Source organism: Ceratotherium simum, chromosome 25 (assembly GCF_057802395.1).
Source record: "Ceratotherium simum simum isolate JZ-2026a chromosome 25, ASM5780239v1, whole genome shotgun sequence".
Classification (NCBI taxonomy): domain Eukaryota; kingdom Metazoa; phylum Chordata; class Mammalia; order Perissodactyla; family Rhinocerotidae; genus Ceratotherium; species Ceratotherium simum.
This window is the reverse complement of record NC_141924.1, coordinates 4,351,723-4,368,969: the sequence shown is the minus strand read 5'-3', so window position 1 is coordinate 4,368,969 and position 17,247 is coordinate 4,351,723. Positions and strand designations below refer to the sequence as shown.

Sequence of the window (17,247 nt, the reverse complement as noted above, 5' to 3'; positions counted from 1 at the left end):
ATTCTGAGATTTTCTACTCTTTGTGGTGGGAACAGGACATATCCAGCCCCACGTGAGTCCCGGGTATTGTTCCCTCTAATCATTTTATGTTGCTACAGGAGTGTCTTTTCTTTGAGGCTCTTGCAGCTGACAGAGCAAAGACGTATATGTGTATATCCTAACCAGTGTATATACACATAATCTGTAAATATTTCTATATGTAGCCGTCTGTATCTATATTAAGGTAAACATGAGTTCATACTGACGTCCGCAACTCTGATCCATTACCACATGGATCGTTCTAGACTTCTCTTGCTTAACTGTAAGCTCACACTCCAATAGTAAGAAACCTGGCTGCTGCCATCCACCATTCATTTGATTAATTGTTCATTTCTGGAGTACACGTACAGTGGTGCACCAGTGGCCCTCTGGGAAGCAACTTGATCAGCTCACGTCCAGTGCTTACGTGCAGTTCCTTTCGCCCTTAGTCTTACAGACGCCACTCATTTCCAAGGTCACTCAGGGCAGCACCTTCTTCCCACCTCCATCAGTGAGGTTGTTTCATATATTTGTAATACAGTTAGATTGCTTTGTCACATTCTGCATTCCATCCTAGAATCCTAGCTCTCCTAAATTATCTTTGTTTTATTTGTACAGATTAAGATTTACTAGTACTGTAAAGTTCTGTGGGTTTTGACAAATGCATAGTGTCATGTATTCACCACTACGTTTTCATATGAATAGTTTCACCACCTCCAAAAACCCGTGCTTCACCTGTTCAACCCTGCCTCCCCCACCCCCACCCAGCAACTGATCTTGTTACCATTCTGCCTTTCCCAGATATCACGTATTTAGAATCATACAGTAGATAGCCTTTTCAGACTGGCTTTTTGTTTATCCATTCACCTATTAAAGGGCATCTTGGTTGCTTCTAATTTTTAGCAATGAAGAATGAAGCTGCTATAAATATTCTTATAAGTTTGTGTGGACATAGTTTTCAAATCACTTGGGTAAATATCTAGGAGTGTAATTCCTATAAGATTGTTTTGCTTCATAAGAAACTGCCAACAGTCTTCCGAAGTGGCTGTATTATTTCCATTCCCACAGGCAAGACATGAGAGTTCCCGTTGCTCCACATCCTTGCCAGCAAGTGGTGTTGCCAGTTTTTTTGGATTTTAGCCATTATAATAGGTTTGCAGTGCTGCCTCATTACTGTTTTAATTCACAGTTTCCTAAAGCGCAGTGATGTGGAGCATCTTTCCAGATGCTTACTTGCTATCTGTATATCTTCTTCAGTGAGGTGTCTATTCAGATCTTTTGACCATTATTGAGTTGTGTGTTTTACTATTGTTGAGTTTTAAGACTTCTTTGTATATTTTGGTAACAAATCTTTTGTCAGATGTGTTTTGCAAGTATTTTCTCCCAGTCTGTGTCTTGTCTTTTCATTTCCTTAACAGTCTCTTGCAGAGCAGAAGTTTTTAATTTTAAGAAAGTCCAATTTATTTTTTTCTTTCATGGGTTATGCTTCCGACGTTGCACACGTGGATTTTTATACCGTATTCTGGTGCAATTGACAAAAGTTAACAATTGCAAAAGAGCTGGAAGGAAGCAAACAAATTAATGAGTTCTGTGTAGGACATGTCCAGTGTGGAGGGTTTGGGGAGCCCTGGGGGCAGAGGTATCTGTGAGATAGCCAGACGTGTGGGTCCAGAACCCAGGGACACCTCACCAAGAGCTTTGGGGATGCCAGCGCAATGGCACTCGTCTGAGCACAGAGCGGGTGGGACAGCCCAGGATAGGGGCTGACTCGGGATGGGAGCTCTGCCCACTAGCTGATGCCTCCTCACTAGATGCCTCACATGCCACATCACATCCTCATAAAGCTGATTTAGACGTAGGGTGGGGAGGCCTTGACTGTTTGTAAATCCTGCATCTTCTGTTCTTAGATACCCTTTCACCAGCTTCCAGTCCCTCTTCAGTCACTTATCCTGTGGTTCCTGCTGGCGCCGATGAATCTTCCAGTGCAGCACTGAACATCGAATGTAGAATCTGTGGGGACAGAGCCTCAGGCTACCATTACGGAGTTCATGCCTGTGAAGGCTGCAAGGTACCTGGACCTTGGAGGAGGAGCAAGGTGGCTGGTTTCAGGGACTATGTGCGGTTCCTTTTGCTTATACACAAATGTTTGTCATTGCAAAAAAGATCTGCAAAAAATCATAGATAAGGAACTGACCTAAATAATAGATTAATTTCTCTCTTCAGAGAGTCTATGACAGATTGCTGGACTGTACTTTGTAAATAACTTGAAGAAGTGTGTTCTTTAAAAGAAAAGAAACCACCTTAAGAATGACCCTTTTATTTGAATATGGGGTCAAAGAGTTTTGCCCACTTTCTCTCTCCATCCTCGCCAGAAGGTCAGGCAGGGGAGTGGTTCTCCTGGCCATCAGAGATGTCGGGCGTCTTGCTCAGGATCCCACAGCACACGCCAGGTGAGGACCAGACCCTGTGCTGTTTCCTCCCGCAGCTGCTCCTGACTCCCCCAGCAGCCCCTTCCTGCGCGTCAGGGGTCTCTCCACCCAAACCACGAACACCTTTGTGCACAGCCTCATTCTCATGCCGGCTCTACTGGACCTCTCAACATACGTGCCCAGGGCCAGCAGCACAGGAGGTCAGGCGTGGCCTCCAGCATTCTGCCCGCTGGATCACTGGCCCTCCCGTGACTCTCCAGCATGATGAGAAGGACCACAGTATTGTTACCCCGAGGCTCCCCTGAATCATTGCATACTTTTAGAATTATGTATACATTCTCAAGTTTGGCACTTCATGGACATGATACATGCGAGATCCAGTAACCTGAATGTTTGGTTAAAATCAGAAATCTCCTTTCCTTGTGCATGCTGGAACTGTTTAGTAACTTTTGGAAAATGCCACAGCCTTTAATGGCATATCACACAATCTGCCTTCTTGAAACACTGGCATTCTGCCCCGAGTCAGGCCTGGCCTTGGAGGCCTGGTCCCCAGGCAGAGTGGACCGTGTTAGCCGGGACGCCTCTGTATCCTGACATTTAAAATCCTCTCTTCTCACCTTCCTCATCATCCCATATGTTCTTTGTCCATCCTACTTTACAAACCTAGATAACTGATCAAGTGAAGATATCAACCTTCCCCTTATATTCCCCAAGAGATGGCTGTCCCCTGTCATGCAGGCCAGTCAGACCTACCACATCAGACATATGGAAAATGACTGGAAATCAAAGAGAAAAAAAGAACCCAATGCAGATGGAATCTCCTTCCCAAGTTAGAAAAACATGTACCTTTGAAAAAGCTACTTGTAGGGGCTGGCCCAGTGGCGTGGTGGTGAAGTTCGTGTGCTCCGCTTCAGCAGCCCAGGGTTCACGGGGTGGATCCCCGGCGCGGACCTACACCACTCATCAAGCCATGCTGTGGCAGCGTCCCACATACAAAATAGAGGAGGACGGGCACAGATGTGAGCTCAGGGCTGCTCTTCCTCACCTAAATAAATAAATAAACAAGCTACTTATAAAGTAGGCTTTTCTGCAGGGCCATGGTTTTGTTATTTTTGGTTAGCTTTATCTTGTGTGCTAAATAGTAAAGTTGTTTCTTACTGGGTAAAGTTTAAAATGCTTTTATAAAGCAAAAAAATTGTTTACAAACAGCTGGCTTCCTTTTATTATATTTTATTATAATTTTTGTCTTTTAGGGAGTTAATATTCTCTTACAAAAATGCTTAGAAAGTTTTTAGTCACATCTATGGATATATTATACAAGAGGAAAAAGTTACATTTGTATAAACCTTAACAGGGCTGAGTAACTCTTCAGGAGTCTGTAATTGTGTTTTCCTAAGCCAGATGAGGACATTTTGAAATTATTTGAATTTGTCTCATTTTATTGCTTTTCATTTTACATGTTATGAAATTTAAAATTTTCAATTTGTCCCAATTATATCAGACTTTTTAGAAGAGCTATTTCTGTAAACCTAGTTCATTTTGAAAGAGACAATCAATGAACAATAAGAACTGTGAATAAAGCAACGGCATTGATTTACTAGTGGTTCATACTCTTCAATAAACTTTATATTCATCTCACAGGGTTTCTTCCGGCGAACCATTCGACTGAAGCTGGTGTATGACAAATGTGAACGTAGCTGCAAGATTCAGAAAAAGAATCGAAATAAGTGCCAATATTGTCGTTTTCACAAGTGCCTGTCAGTTGGGATGTCCCATAATGGTAGGTAAGGTTGTCTATTGCATTTTCCCAGTCCATGCCTCAGTTTACCTTCCTTGTTGAGTTGAGATGGACTGTATTTTGAATGAATGCTGCAACATTTAATACCCAGATTATTTTGTAACCATAATAGCCTAAGAAAATAAAAGTCTCAAACAGCTGAGATTCAGCAGAGCACGTGGGATGACTGTTAGAACCTTTGAATGATAAGACGTTGATATAAGATTGTAAAACCAACTGGAAGTCACTTTGGGATGTCTGAATGTTCATATCATACATATGAAGCTTGTGCCGTTTTGAACATTTTACCATACTGTGAATTTAATTATATTCAGTCTTACTCTAATGTTAGAACATGCTAATTACTACATGAAGGTAAATTTAAAATAACTAGTTCATAAGAGGTGTATGTCTACCTTCTGGAAGAAGAAAAAGGTATTATAGAAACTCATTGCTCACCTTCATCTCCTTGACCTAAATGATTGATAATGGGAGTAAGCAACCTTAAGCCCTTCCTGCTGATGAAATGAGTCATAGTGTTACCTTTTATTTTAACCTTTTTAAAAAGTCCAGGATTTATGGAGTTTGAGTTTTATTTTCATCTCTCTAAAGTAGAAAGTTGAATATTATTGAGGAGAGGATTTTAACTTAGCTGCAAATTTTCATTCATAGTTTAGTTCATGGTGTGAACTTTTTGTTCCACTATTCATCATTATTCCATGCTGTGTTGTTCGTTTCTGTTTGTTTTCCATTATTCCATTCTCTCCCCCTGCCCCCCAGCAATTCGTTTTGGACGAATGCCAAGATCTGAAAAAGCAAAATTGAAAGCAGAAATTCTGACATGTGAACATGACATAGAAGACACTGAAACTGCAGATCTCAAATCTCTGGCCAAGAGAATTTACGAGGCCTACCTGAAGAACTTCAACATGAACAAGGTCAAAGCTCGAGTCATCCTTGCAGGGAAAGCCAACAACAATCCAGTAGGTGTTCTTGCTGCTGTTTATTGCGAGTCTGAAGTGTTCCATTGGCAACATGTCAACTAGGGTCGTAGACAAGGATTGAGGAAACGTATGAAATGTTCAGAAAATAATATTTATCCCCAAGGCAAACCAAAGTCAATGGAATGGAAACATTTCACTTAGAGACTCTAAAATGTAGCTTAACAACAACTCCTGTCTTCTGGGTTTGAGCCACCTCAAAGCTTCTAGCAACCAAGTTATTATAATTACCATGTAATTAATACACCCAAAAAAATCTCATTAATAGCTTACCAGATTCTAGAGTCGTTTCTTAAGTACATTTTTTTAAAAATCCCTATTTTAATGCCACAAAATGAAACCATTCACTTCACACTCAAAACTCGCCTTTGCATCCTTTCTCCTAAAACTGCTCCGTCCTCCCCCGTCCCACCCCATAGGCCCCCCACACACCTTCTTTTCTTCAATGAGAAGGCAGTGACGTCTCAGGGCTTGGAAAGGGCCATTTGTTTACAGAAACTTCATTGTCTTTTTGGACAGTTCTGGACCTTTTGAATAGCAACAATGAGTGCCCCTGGTGGACCCCCCACACTTCATCACCACCTAGCCTAGTGTCATCCTGCCCCCACCTCCCAGTTACCTAAGTCTTTGTCTCCATTACAGAACTAATCTCAGAGCTACCTTCAAAGAGGGGGACAGCTGAGGTTGGCAAATAAAGATACTTTGCCTTTTTGCTGTGAACATGGTGAAACAGGTTTAATTTGTACTAATGAATAGCTTGAAGCAATCCTTATTGGGAATTATGAGCTGGAATTTTTAGTCACAGGAAAATAAAGTATTTCACAAGCTACTTACTTTCATGAACAAACCAAACCTCTTTTTTACTGCATCTCTTAATTCTTCAGTGAATTCTCCAGTTAAATAGGCTGAGACGTTTCGGCAGAGTTCAGGCAAACTCTGTGAAGTTGGAAAAGCCACACCCACGCTGGGCGGCCCCGAGGCTCTTACAAATTAGACCCTTTCTGGATCACAGGGGTGAAGACAAAGTAACTCTTTAACTTTGAATTTCAATCCTGGAAATGATTAGTATAGCCCCAAATTAGAATAACCAAGAATTTTGGTCTCTTTTAGATCTTTCTGAGCGCTTCTATTTCTCCAATGGATTTTCAGAATTTAAAGCCAACTTAAAAGTCATCGTTACTCTTAACCAAACACTCTTGGTTAATATTAATTTGATTCCCATGGAGTATCCTTCACACTTCACTGAGATCCACATGCTCTTAGAAGGAGCCCTGTCACCCTTGGCCAGTGGTGATGAAATCTGGGCAGTTGAGGACTCTCCCACACAGTTCCTCTCAGAGAGGAATCTGTATTTTGGTAGTCTAGGATTGCGCTTCACTGTATCAGAAAGACAGAATTCAGTGTACTGCTAAGCGTCAATGCCTCCCCTGGCCCACACCTCCAAACCAGAGCACCACAGGGTTCCGCTTGAAAGGAAATGTCCGGGGGTCACTCCTGCATTTGATTGCACTGTTGCTCCAAGCCAAGCTCACTTCCCACCATGTCCTCTGTGTGTCGGAGGTGTGGCTCTCCTCCTGCCTCCTCACCCAGCCCAGTGTGCCCCAGAGCTCCGAGCTCCCACTAGGGGCAACAGTCTCTGCTGTTCTATCTGGGTTCAGTCTGGACGAAGAGCCAACAGGCAGGACACCCCCTGCCACTGCTGGAATCTCTTCACAGAGCCCCAGTTTTGTCACTGCAGGGGACATCAGGACCACAGCCTGCATCTCTTACGTGGTTTAGAAAGCAGTTCAGTCTACTGGTGGGAAGTGTGTTGGGGAGACCAAGCTTTGGCCCTGACCTATTCACCTTGACCTGTGCTCACCACTCAATAACCTTTTCACAAAAGTTCCGACCTGGGATGATGTGACAGCCCTCATTGATGCTCTGTGACATGGAATTGGTCAGAGAAGCGGAGTCTGTTTCTCAAACATCCAAGTCTGCAGGGTTGGGGTGCTTTGGAGAGGATGTATCTAATGTTAACACTGCAGAAAGGGGCACCAACCCCAGAGGGTGTGTTGCAGGGGCAGGGAGACATGAATTTGTCCAGGCTGTAAACAGATGTATTCACGCAACCATGAAGAACATGAGCTTGTGTAGGAGGATGGGTACTGTCCCCGGAGCAGGATGGGGCTGCTTTGCCATCAGCTCAGGGCTGGGCTCGCTTCCCAGCCGGCCTAGGAGCAGCTTCCTCCTGCAGGGACTGCTGGCGCAGGGGCATGTGCGCTCCTGAACTCTCACCCAGACTTGGCCCTAAGATGTCTGAAACCTTGATGGAGAAAGATAGGTGCTGGACAGACTTTTAATTTGAAAGCAGGGCTCTGGTTTGCTAGAAGTGGGGAGCTGAATTTATCCTTGCAGTAGACCATTTCTTTGTTCTGTGAAAACCACTTCTGTGGCCTGTAGATCAGATAAAGCAAAGACTGTGGCTGACCTGGAACCGGTTAGGGTGCTGAGTAGACCAGGAGGGGGAACCTGCGGGGTTGGCGGGGCGGGGGGGATGGAGGGGGTGGGATGGAGTGTGGGGGTGGAGAGAGGGTCTCAGGAGGAGGAAGGGAGCTACCATAGATTCAGTCACTTTAGGGAAAAATGGGTTTTAGCTGAAGGAAGGGGGGTGATGGGATACATAGCAAATGTCTGTTTTCATCTGGACATAGGCTGGTTTGAGACCCTGAGATTTCAGAACTGTGGGCCAGAAAATGACCAGGGCCTTTAGTTATCCAGTCAGAGCCTGTCAGGGGACTTGCTGCCCCTTGATTTGAGGGTAACAGGGACAAAAGCAGAGCTGAGGAACAGGGAGAACAGTAGTCTCCTTTGAGCATTGCTTCCAAAAGAAGCACTTTTCAACAGTGCCTTAAAAAGATAATGTGTTGATCTGTGAGGTGTTAAAAATTCACAGAGGCCGGCCCAGTGGTGTAGTAGTTAGGTTCATGTGCTCTGCTTTGGCAGCCCAGGTTTGGATCCCAGGCACGGACCTACACACCGCTCGTCAGGCCAGGCTGTGGCAGCAACCCGCGTACAAAATACAGGAAGATTGGCACAGATGTCAGCTCAAGTACAATCTTCCTCACCAAAAAAAAAATGTCCTGAAAAGACTTTTGAGCAGGCAGCCTGCAAATGAGACTGTGAGGAGCTTTGAAGTCAGCCTCTTGCTTACAGTGTTTGCTTCCCTCAGGGGAACCAAGGGCTCAGGCCCCAACTCGCACACACACGCACACTCACACACACTCGCACACTCGCACACACACTCATTCTCGATCAGGCTCAGCTGCTTCTGGTTCTAGAAGCTAGCTGTGCCTCTGAAAAATGAATGAGAGTGTTTAGTTAAAAAAAAAAAAAAAGCCAACTCGTAGCACTAACTATTTAGATTTTAGCAATTCAAAGCATAAGGTGACAATAAGACACTACTGCTACTTTTTACATCTAACAAACAAATCAAAACTTTATTCACTTCAAATGAAGGGGACAGCATATGTTTATTTCAGAGATTCCCGTATTGCTCAAAATTGTCAGGAATTACCTTTAGAGTCTTTATTTATTTATTTGGTGAGGAACATTGGCCCTGAGCTAACATCTGTGCCAATCTTCCTCTGTTTTGTATGTGGGACGCCGCCACAGCACGGCTGGATGAGCAGTGTGCATGTCCGTGCCTGGGATCTGAACCCGTGAACCCCCAGGCCGCCGAAGCAGAGCATGCAAACTTAACCACTATGCCACCAGGCCGGCCCCTCTTTAGAATCTTTAAATATCTTCAGTTATGGAAAATCTTTACCCTCTGAGAATATAATTGAATTTTAGACAAAACCATGAATCATTTGCAGTCAGTCTGGTATGCAAACTGGGATAAAACAGAGTAAAAATCTTGTTTGAAAAAAAAATAAATGAAGCAAGGAGACTAACTTTTTACATGTGGCTGACAACAGGTTCTAAAACTAGTTTTGAAAGAGGAATTCCAACATTATTCTCAACATGGCCATATCTTTGGGATAAGGGGCCTCCCAGGCACCATCCTAGAGCAGCACTGCCCCTTCTAATGGATGTTGCCTTGCACCACATTGTGGGGTTTTGCCTCCTGTGTTATGTTGAAATATTATACATACTACTTAAGTTGTCTTTAGATACTTAATATTTTATCCTGTTTCTAGAAATGTGTAGTAAAACCTAACCAAAAGCTTATGAAATAATTTCATCCAAAGCAATTCTACCAATAATTCACAATTAAATTTTTCCTAAAAGACGGTGCTGCTCAACTTTTCATAGAAAGTGCTGTTGAAATGTATTTTGGAGGTGAATTCTTGTAACATCATTAGCACACATAGAACACCGTCAGGTGTGAGCAAGAGTAACATACGTCGGTTAGGGGAGCCTCCCTGTCTCGGCGTGTGGTGATTTGAGGGGAAGCTGGGCGGCTTTCTGCCTTGTGCCGTTTAAGATCTTTACAACGTGCTTTATTTATTTGAACTGACCCCCTGTAATGTCAGATATATTCCTATTCAAACTTGAGTATAGAAGGCACATCCCAAAATTAAATATAAGCTGCATGGATTTTTTAAATAGTCTTATCAAGAGTGTTTATCAATGAAGTCTGGCAAATTTTCAAGTGTTTTAGTATACAATTTCTCTTTAGCTTTAAAAAACTTTTGTTTATTAATGTTAGCTCTTATTTTGAATTCAGATGGTTTCTGATTTTGCCTGTTCGTGAGGACTGCCTTCTCAAATCAAAGTGATAATTTTATAAAAATGCCATGAAATATTTGTTACCGTTTAAGTCCCCGTTTATGTTCCGGTTTATGAGAGTATGTTTCACATAAAACTAGTCCCGGGCCGGCTTCATGGGCTTGCGTCCTGTTTCACGAGTCCCCCTGCTTAGAAGGGCCCCACACTGGGGTTTAAATGCTCTGCTGTTGCTGTCTTGAAATTCTTGATCATTTTTTAACAAAGGGCCCTACATTTTCATTTTGCACTGGGCCCTGCAAATTATCTAGCCAGACCTGCATTAGTCCTATGAGATGCTCTACCAAAAAGAAATAAATAAAATAAGTGTTCTGTAATCAAACACCTTGGGAACCACTGCTTACCCTGGCCCCATTCTTGAAGATTCACAGTGCACACTCCTTACATTAAAGACTCTAGGAGGCCCTAAGCACGTTTAACTCAGTGCTTCTCAAATTTTTTTCACCATGGAACTCTTTTTTTTAATGTAATACCTTTATTTCTGCTGAATGTACTTTTAAAAAGCCAGTGATTTGAATAAAGTCAAGGTGGCCTAATGGTATATTTTCTTGAATTGAGGGAATATTGCCATCTATCCTTTAGAAACATTTCTCTAGTCCATCCTATAAATGTTAATTTCTTAAATCGGAGCTCCAACTTCCTGTGAAGCAGAACTGCCCCCAGAGTTTCCCCAAACAATGGTAATCTGGTTTGCTTCTAAGGTCTTTGGAGAGAGATAGTTTTAGTCTTCCTTAATCAGACTTGGGATATTTAGAAGTTTGGCTTTGAATTTTGTATTTAGAATATTTTCACTCATTTGTGGGTAATTTAAAAAATATCCCCTCTCCTCAGATGTGGAATCAGATTATTTTGTCCAACACTTATTGCAAATTCTAATTCTGTTTAAACATTTCAAAGACAATGCATGGGACTGTTTCAGTACCTCCGTCTTGCTCCTGTGCCAGGTCCACCCCACAGGTGCCCTGAAGATGGTTTGGTGTGTAGTTCCTCATAATGCTCTTGTGAGCCCACAAACAGGGAACACATCATGCTGTGGGTCCAGATGCATGTCAGCGATGTGTTCTGCCCACTGGCAGAGTGATTCTTAAAACCCCTGGGCTGCCTATGTACTCTCTGTTGATGTCCTCCAGTAGGGATTGAAAATAATGCCTTGGCCCACTTGATTACTGGTCTGTAGAACACATATAAATCAGAGCGATCCCTTAGAGGCTGTCATTTCTTCTGCTTTGCACCCAGATCTGGCATACAATTTGGCCAGCAGTGGTGTTTGCACCCATCTCCAAAGCCCCACCAGATATATAATCCCTGCTGGGGATGTTGGCTTCAAATAACATGGCCAACCATCTCTCCTTTCCTCCACTAGATCTTTACAGAATGGCAGGACCAGTGGGTTTAGATGCACATGGTATGGCAACATGTAGGGAGCTACCATGGGGCTTGGCACTTGTTCCAGAACACGGAGCACCCATGTGAAGCTTTCAGTTTCATGCACAGGGAAACACGGGCTCAAAGAGCAAGAGTGTATAACGCTTGTTTGCTTATTTCTGCACAAATGCCAACTTTCTGAGTTGTATATATTTCATGCCAAATTTATTCATTCAACAGTGTTAGATAATGAGGGTTATCTCTAAAGTTCATGAAATGGTAAAAGTAAGAATTATGTGTAATTAAGGCTATTGCAGTAGTATTTAGGAGTTCAGAGAATATTATAAAATATTAAAAGTGCTTTGCTAATATTCTCTTGTTAGCTTTATTGCTAAAATCATTACTTCACTTTTCTAGCAATGAAATCCCCACCTAACATCAGGCAATGACGATTATCTCACTGATTTATGTTGTTAGTTCTGTATTAATGTCTTCTTGTCCTGAACTGATTTTGAGGTCGTTTAAGGATGAGGACTGTGTTTTGTGCATATTTTGATTCTCCACAGGTGATCTGGATACAGTGGCTACTCACCAGTTTACTGATAATTAAGAGGACAGCTTGTCACCAATTACCTGACTTACTCCAGTGTCTTCTTTTGCAGCCTTTTGTCATACATGACATGGAGACATTGTGTATGGCTGAGAAGACTCTAGTGGCCAAGTTGGTGGCCAACGGCATCCAGAACAAGGAGGCAGAGGTCCGCATCTTCCACTGCTGCCAGTGCACATCCGTAGAGACCGTCACGGAGCTCACGGAATTCGCTAAGTCCATCCCCGGCTTCACAAACTTGGACTTGAATGATCAAGTCACTTTGCTGAAATATGGAGTTTATGAGGCCATGTTTGCAATGCTGTCTTCCGTGATGAACAAAGATGGGATGCTGGTAGCATATGGAAGTGGTTTTATAACTCGTGAATTCCTAAAAAGCCTAAGAAAACCGTTTTGTGATATTATGGAGCCTAAGTTTGATTTTGCAATGAAGTTCAATGCACTGGAACTGGACGACAGTGATATTTCCCTTTTTGTGGCTGCTATAATTTGCTGTGGAGGTAAGTTATTGATTTAATCTGCTGGTGCATGTCATTTACAGCCTCCTATCTTGAAGAACTGGACAGTGGTCAATCTGATATGAGTGGGAGCTGCGCCACGGTGGAGCGAGCGGTGGCAGGGTGGGAGTGCATCTGAGCCCCCTCATCACCACTACTAGAATTAAGTGAGAATTATATCAGTATCATATCATGTTACAGCATATATTATGATATATAAATACATAAACATTATATAAATATGTTCTATTTATAATTATAATATACAAATATATATCCTATTTATAGTCATGATATATCAAATATATTAGATATTAATAATTATAATGTAATATAATAGCTAATATATATAATATATATAATGTATGGTATATAATATTGTTATTATATACTATAATTACATTATTATTACGTTATATCTGTGTTACAAACAGTATTCTATAAAGTGCTATACAGATGTTAGTACAGTTACCGTCACTATTGGTATATTTATGCTATTTTGAAAAATATCAGTAGCTAACTGGCAGCGATTGCAAAGTTTGCTTTGCCAAAGAAAATAGATCCCAGTGAAGGAAAATCTGGGCCTCTCTGCAGGGAAGCTGGCCCTGCAGCCCCCACATTTTTGGCTTGGTATCACGTTCCTTTAAATAGCTCTGTCCCGGGTCTAAGAAGGTCATCCCTCTACTGTAACCTCGGCTGACCTTACCCAGCCTTGGGGGAGACGATGGGGTAACTGCCCCCGCAAACTGCCCGGAGCTGTACTGCACCCTGTGATTTACTGCCTCACAGAATTGAGGCTGGCTGCAACCAGCCTCATAAGTGGAGCTGGGTGAGGGCAGCCCAGCCCATGAAGTCTGTCCCTGTTACCACCCAGCTGGGCACAGTCAAGTGGAGGGAGTCCTTCTGCTCTGGCAAAAAGGGTAAAGCAACAAAGCAGTTGTATGTAATTGATCATAGTCCTTTGTATGCTCAAGATGCAGTGTTGTGGGTAAAAAGCGATTGCTTTTGTAGTATGATCACAGTTTTATAAAAGAAATGCTAATCGTATATCAATCCTATATATAGAAAAATGTCGGGAGATATACATTAAACCTGTATGATGAGGTTAAAATTATGAGAGGGGGTTCACTTTCTATTTTTTTACATCTTTCTGTTTAAAAACTTAATAATTGGGGCCTGCCCAGTGGCGTAAGTGGCTAAGTGCACGCGTTCCGCTGTGACGGCCTGGGGTTCGCCGGTTTGGATCCCAGGCACACACCAATGCATCGCTTGTCAAGCCTTGCTGTGGTGGCATCCCATATAAAGTGGAGGAAGATGGGCATGGATGTTAGCCCAGGGCCAGTCTTCCTCAGCAAAAGAAAGAGGAGGATTGGCAGATGTTAGCACAGGGCTGATCTCACACACACAAAAAAAAGACTTAATAATTATTTTACAACCAAAAAACAATGAAAAATCCCCACAATTAGCAACACTTTTGAAAATCCTAGTAATGGGTGGGACTTTAAAGAGAGCACTGCCTATTGATCATGGGTGAGCAGGTATTTTCCAGACCAAGGGCAGGACGTGTGGTCTGAGACTATCCCAGGAAGTCCAGTGCCCACGGCTGAGTTACCGCAGGGCGGTCACCTGGTGTGAACGGTGGCCCTTGCTGCACCGGCTCTCAGAGCTCCCCACTCCGGGCTGCTCAGCATCCTTTCCGCTGAAATCTGCCCTCCTATTCACATCTCGCTCCACTTTCTTTTCAGCTGATTCATGTCAGAAGTTACCTGCAACAGTGCTTTACACCACAAAACCCAAGTCTAACATAATCACACTCCTTAAATATTGGTGAAAAACTTGAAACCAAATATCTAGTTTTGACTCAGGAAGAAGAATTTCATTTTCTATATTTTGCAAAATTGGTTGTTGTAATCATCATCAGAATGTATAGTTACTCTTAACGTTTTTGGGGTTTTCCCGGGACAGGTGGTCATCAGGTAAATGCAAAATGAAAGGGCCAGACTGTCAGGTTGCTAGTCAGCTGAAGGTCATATAAATATTTAGGAATGAGTATTTGTCCTGTCTGCCCGCATCAGGCCTAGTGACTTTGAAAAAAATCTAGTTCTGTCTTCTAGTCAAGTTGACAATATCTCAGGCAGTGACGCTTTTCGTAAAAAAGGCCATGTGAAATAAGAGCATGTGGTTTCTCAAAGTGACAAAGTTATTAGGCGTTAGCATGGTGATGATCACATCTCTTCTTTCTTTCGAGAATAGATCGTCCTGGCCTTCTAAACGTGGGACACATTGAAAAAATGCAGGAGGGTATTGTGCACGTGCTCAAACTTCACTTACAGAACAATCATCCAGACGACGTCTTTCTCTTCCCAAAACTTCTTCAAAAAATGGCGGACCTCCGGCAGCTGGTCACCGAGCATGCGCAGCTTGTGCAGATAATCAAGACAGAGTCTGACGCAGCTCTGCACCCGCTGCTGCAAGAAATCTACAGGGATATGTACTGATTTCTTGTGAATGAACAAAAAAAGAGAAACTTTTCAAGGTTTTTAAAGTTGACAGCACTACAAATGAGAACTGGGAGCAATGCAACTTTGCACAAACGTCCGCCATTTTACCCTTAGAGAATGGAAAGTGTAGGCTGTAGGCAGCCGGAATCCTAGTGCACGTTTCTTTCTCTTTTCTCCAGTACTTCTAAGAGCCTGCGAAGTATTGAGATGCTGGTTATAAGTGGCTAATAGTCAGGACTTGGAAAATTAAGGAGGATGATGTTCAGCGGTCTGATTTTAACTCGCCTGATTTAATCAATGCAGATTTCTTGGTGTCACACTAGTAATGTACCATTGAATCCACTGGCAACCTCAAAATACGTGGTCGGTCTTCCCTTTTTACCATACTTGGTTGTGCTCCTTTGTAATTCTGAAAACTAATCAGCACTTTTTAACTTTTATAATCCTGTAAATCTAGATGTATCCAAAGGTTAGGTATTTTAAAAGCAGCAAAATATTTATTTGGAAGACTTCAGCTCTGTTTCCTGAATTTGAAGAAAGACAACAGGCTGGTTTTTAATCATAGGATTTAGAGTTGCAGAGAATTCTTCAATAAGCTATCAAGACGCAGCAGTCCTTCAGTTTCCGGGTCACTGTTTGCGTGGTTGTGACGAATACGTGGAAAAGCCAGTTTCCAGGTTTGGGTAGAAAACCCAGAAAACCACGTCTCCAGACCCCTCTGGACTTGACCGTATGCCTGTTGAAGCCAGTGTCTGTGGTAAGCAGGAACAAGCAAGCTCTGAAAGTATGTCAGCTTCCATTCCTGTCACCTGGGCTTCCTGTCAGATCTGAACCAACTGAGGCAGGCTGTTTGGGGCCATGGTAGTGTTTTTAGGGGCAAACTGACAAATTATTTGTAAATGTTCCTCTGGACCCCGTGGGTGAAGGCAGCTCCTGGTCTTTTCCAATGTTGCTATTTAAAGTATGCAGCTTTATTTTTTGACTCTTGGTGGTAGTAGCTGCTCCCTGGAGTGGAGAAGGTGAGGCACATGTGACTTTATAGGATGGGTTGGGGGTGGGGGGGCGGGGTGACCTGGAGAACGAGGGCGGGTACGAAGTCCTTCAAATGGTGGTTTTACTTAGTCTCAGGATTCACCACAGGCTGGTTGTTTTTACAAAGATTTAGAGAGTTAAGTCTCCTTTTCCAACCACTTATGTAAGGTGGTTTTTCCAACATCTAAAATATTTGTTTCAGCCTTAAAGATCAACTTCAGTCCGGTTGTGAAAGCAGTGTAGAGCATGGTTTTTGTGTAAAGCATATGGACCTGGAGACACTTTCTCCTTCCGTCCGCCACAGTAGATCAGTAGTCCCATCAGGGAATTTTCGGCCGTCCCTCCCTCCCAGCCAGACCGGGTTGAGCTTGCCAGTACCATTGCCTCCATGGGACACCTCGCTGACAGCACTTAGGACCTGGTTGTACGCTTGACGCCCCTCCCACTCCATCTTTAGAAGATTTGGCTCTAGAAGGGCATTATTATTTTCTGTTAAAGAATGATTAGGATTGATATTGATAAAGTTCCCAAGATGAGAATTATGAAAATGCAACAGTAGAAAGCACAATAAAACTGAGACTTGAACTAGAAAAAAGTAAAAGTTACAATTAGGACATCCTTTTTTAAAAATTACACATTTAGTAGTTTTTTTTTTTTTAAAAGATCCAATCAAAGGATATGTTGGAAGCAAATAAAAGTATTTCCACACGTGAATGGCACCAATCAAGAGGTCATCCTAAGTCCAAAAGGGGCTAAGCTTTGAGTCACATGGTGCATCCATTTGGCCATTCTTTACTAAAATGAGAACTCCCTGGACTCATGAGACTGGAGGGCTGTGGCTTATCTAAGGTCGTGGGGTCGGTGGATTCCAGTGCCAGGTCTGTGCTGCTTCCATTGACCACCAGCCTCTCACTCTGATGTACCCTAGACAGATGCCACTCAAATGGACATGGCCTTGGAAAGGGAGCCTCGAGACCCAGGCTTTCAGAAAATTCATTCATTCTGTTTAGATTTTCATAAAACCTATCTAAAATCGCTCCTTATTTCATGCTTTCTGCAGTAGCAGTCAAGCTGACGGAAGACAGAGGTTCTGCATTAACAGTGTGAGTGAGCATTTAGTTCTCTTGGGGCCTAGCAGGACTACCGGTGAGGAAAGGCTGGAAAGGAGGCCCCAGGGACCTCAGCTTGAATGTCAGTTGATGTTGTTCACTTTTATTAATAGGAAGAAAATCACATGTTCCCATTCA

General features: G+C 42.8%; 1 protein-coding gene across 2 annotated transcripts in view; it reads left to right on the top strand.

The window, feature by feature from the left end:
• PPARA (peroxisome proliferator activated receptor alpha) overlaps nucleotides 1-16,008 on the top strand; it is a 61,876-nt gene extending 45,868 nt beyond the window's left edge. For both annotated transcript variants that reach the window (XM_087448745.1, XM_087448744.1), the window contains exons 4-8: nucleotides 1,926-2,086; nucleotides 4,089-4,227; nucleotides 5,005-5,207; nucleotides 12,023-12,470; nucleotides 14,721-16,008. In XM_087448745.1, coding sequence (XP_087304871.1) covers nucleotides 1,926-2,086; nucleotides 4,089-4,227; nucleotides 5,005-5,207; nucleotides 12,023-12,470; nucleotides 14,721-14,965 — 1,196 coding nt within the window. In that variant the 3' untranslated portion in view covers nucleotides 14,966-16,008. The remainder of the gene's footprint in view (nucleotides 1-1,925; nucleotides 2,087-4,088; nucleotides 4,228-5,004; nucleotides 5,208-12,022; nucleotides 12,471-14,720) is intronic.
• Nucleotides 16,009-17,247: the final 1,239 nt, after the last annotated feature.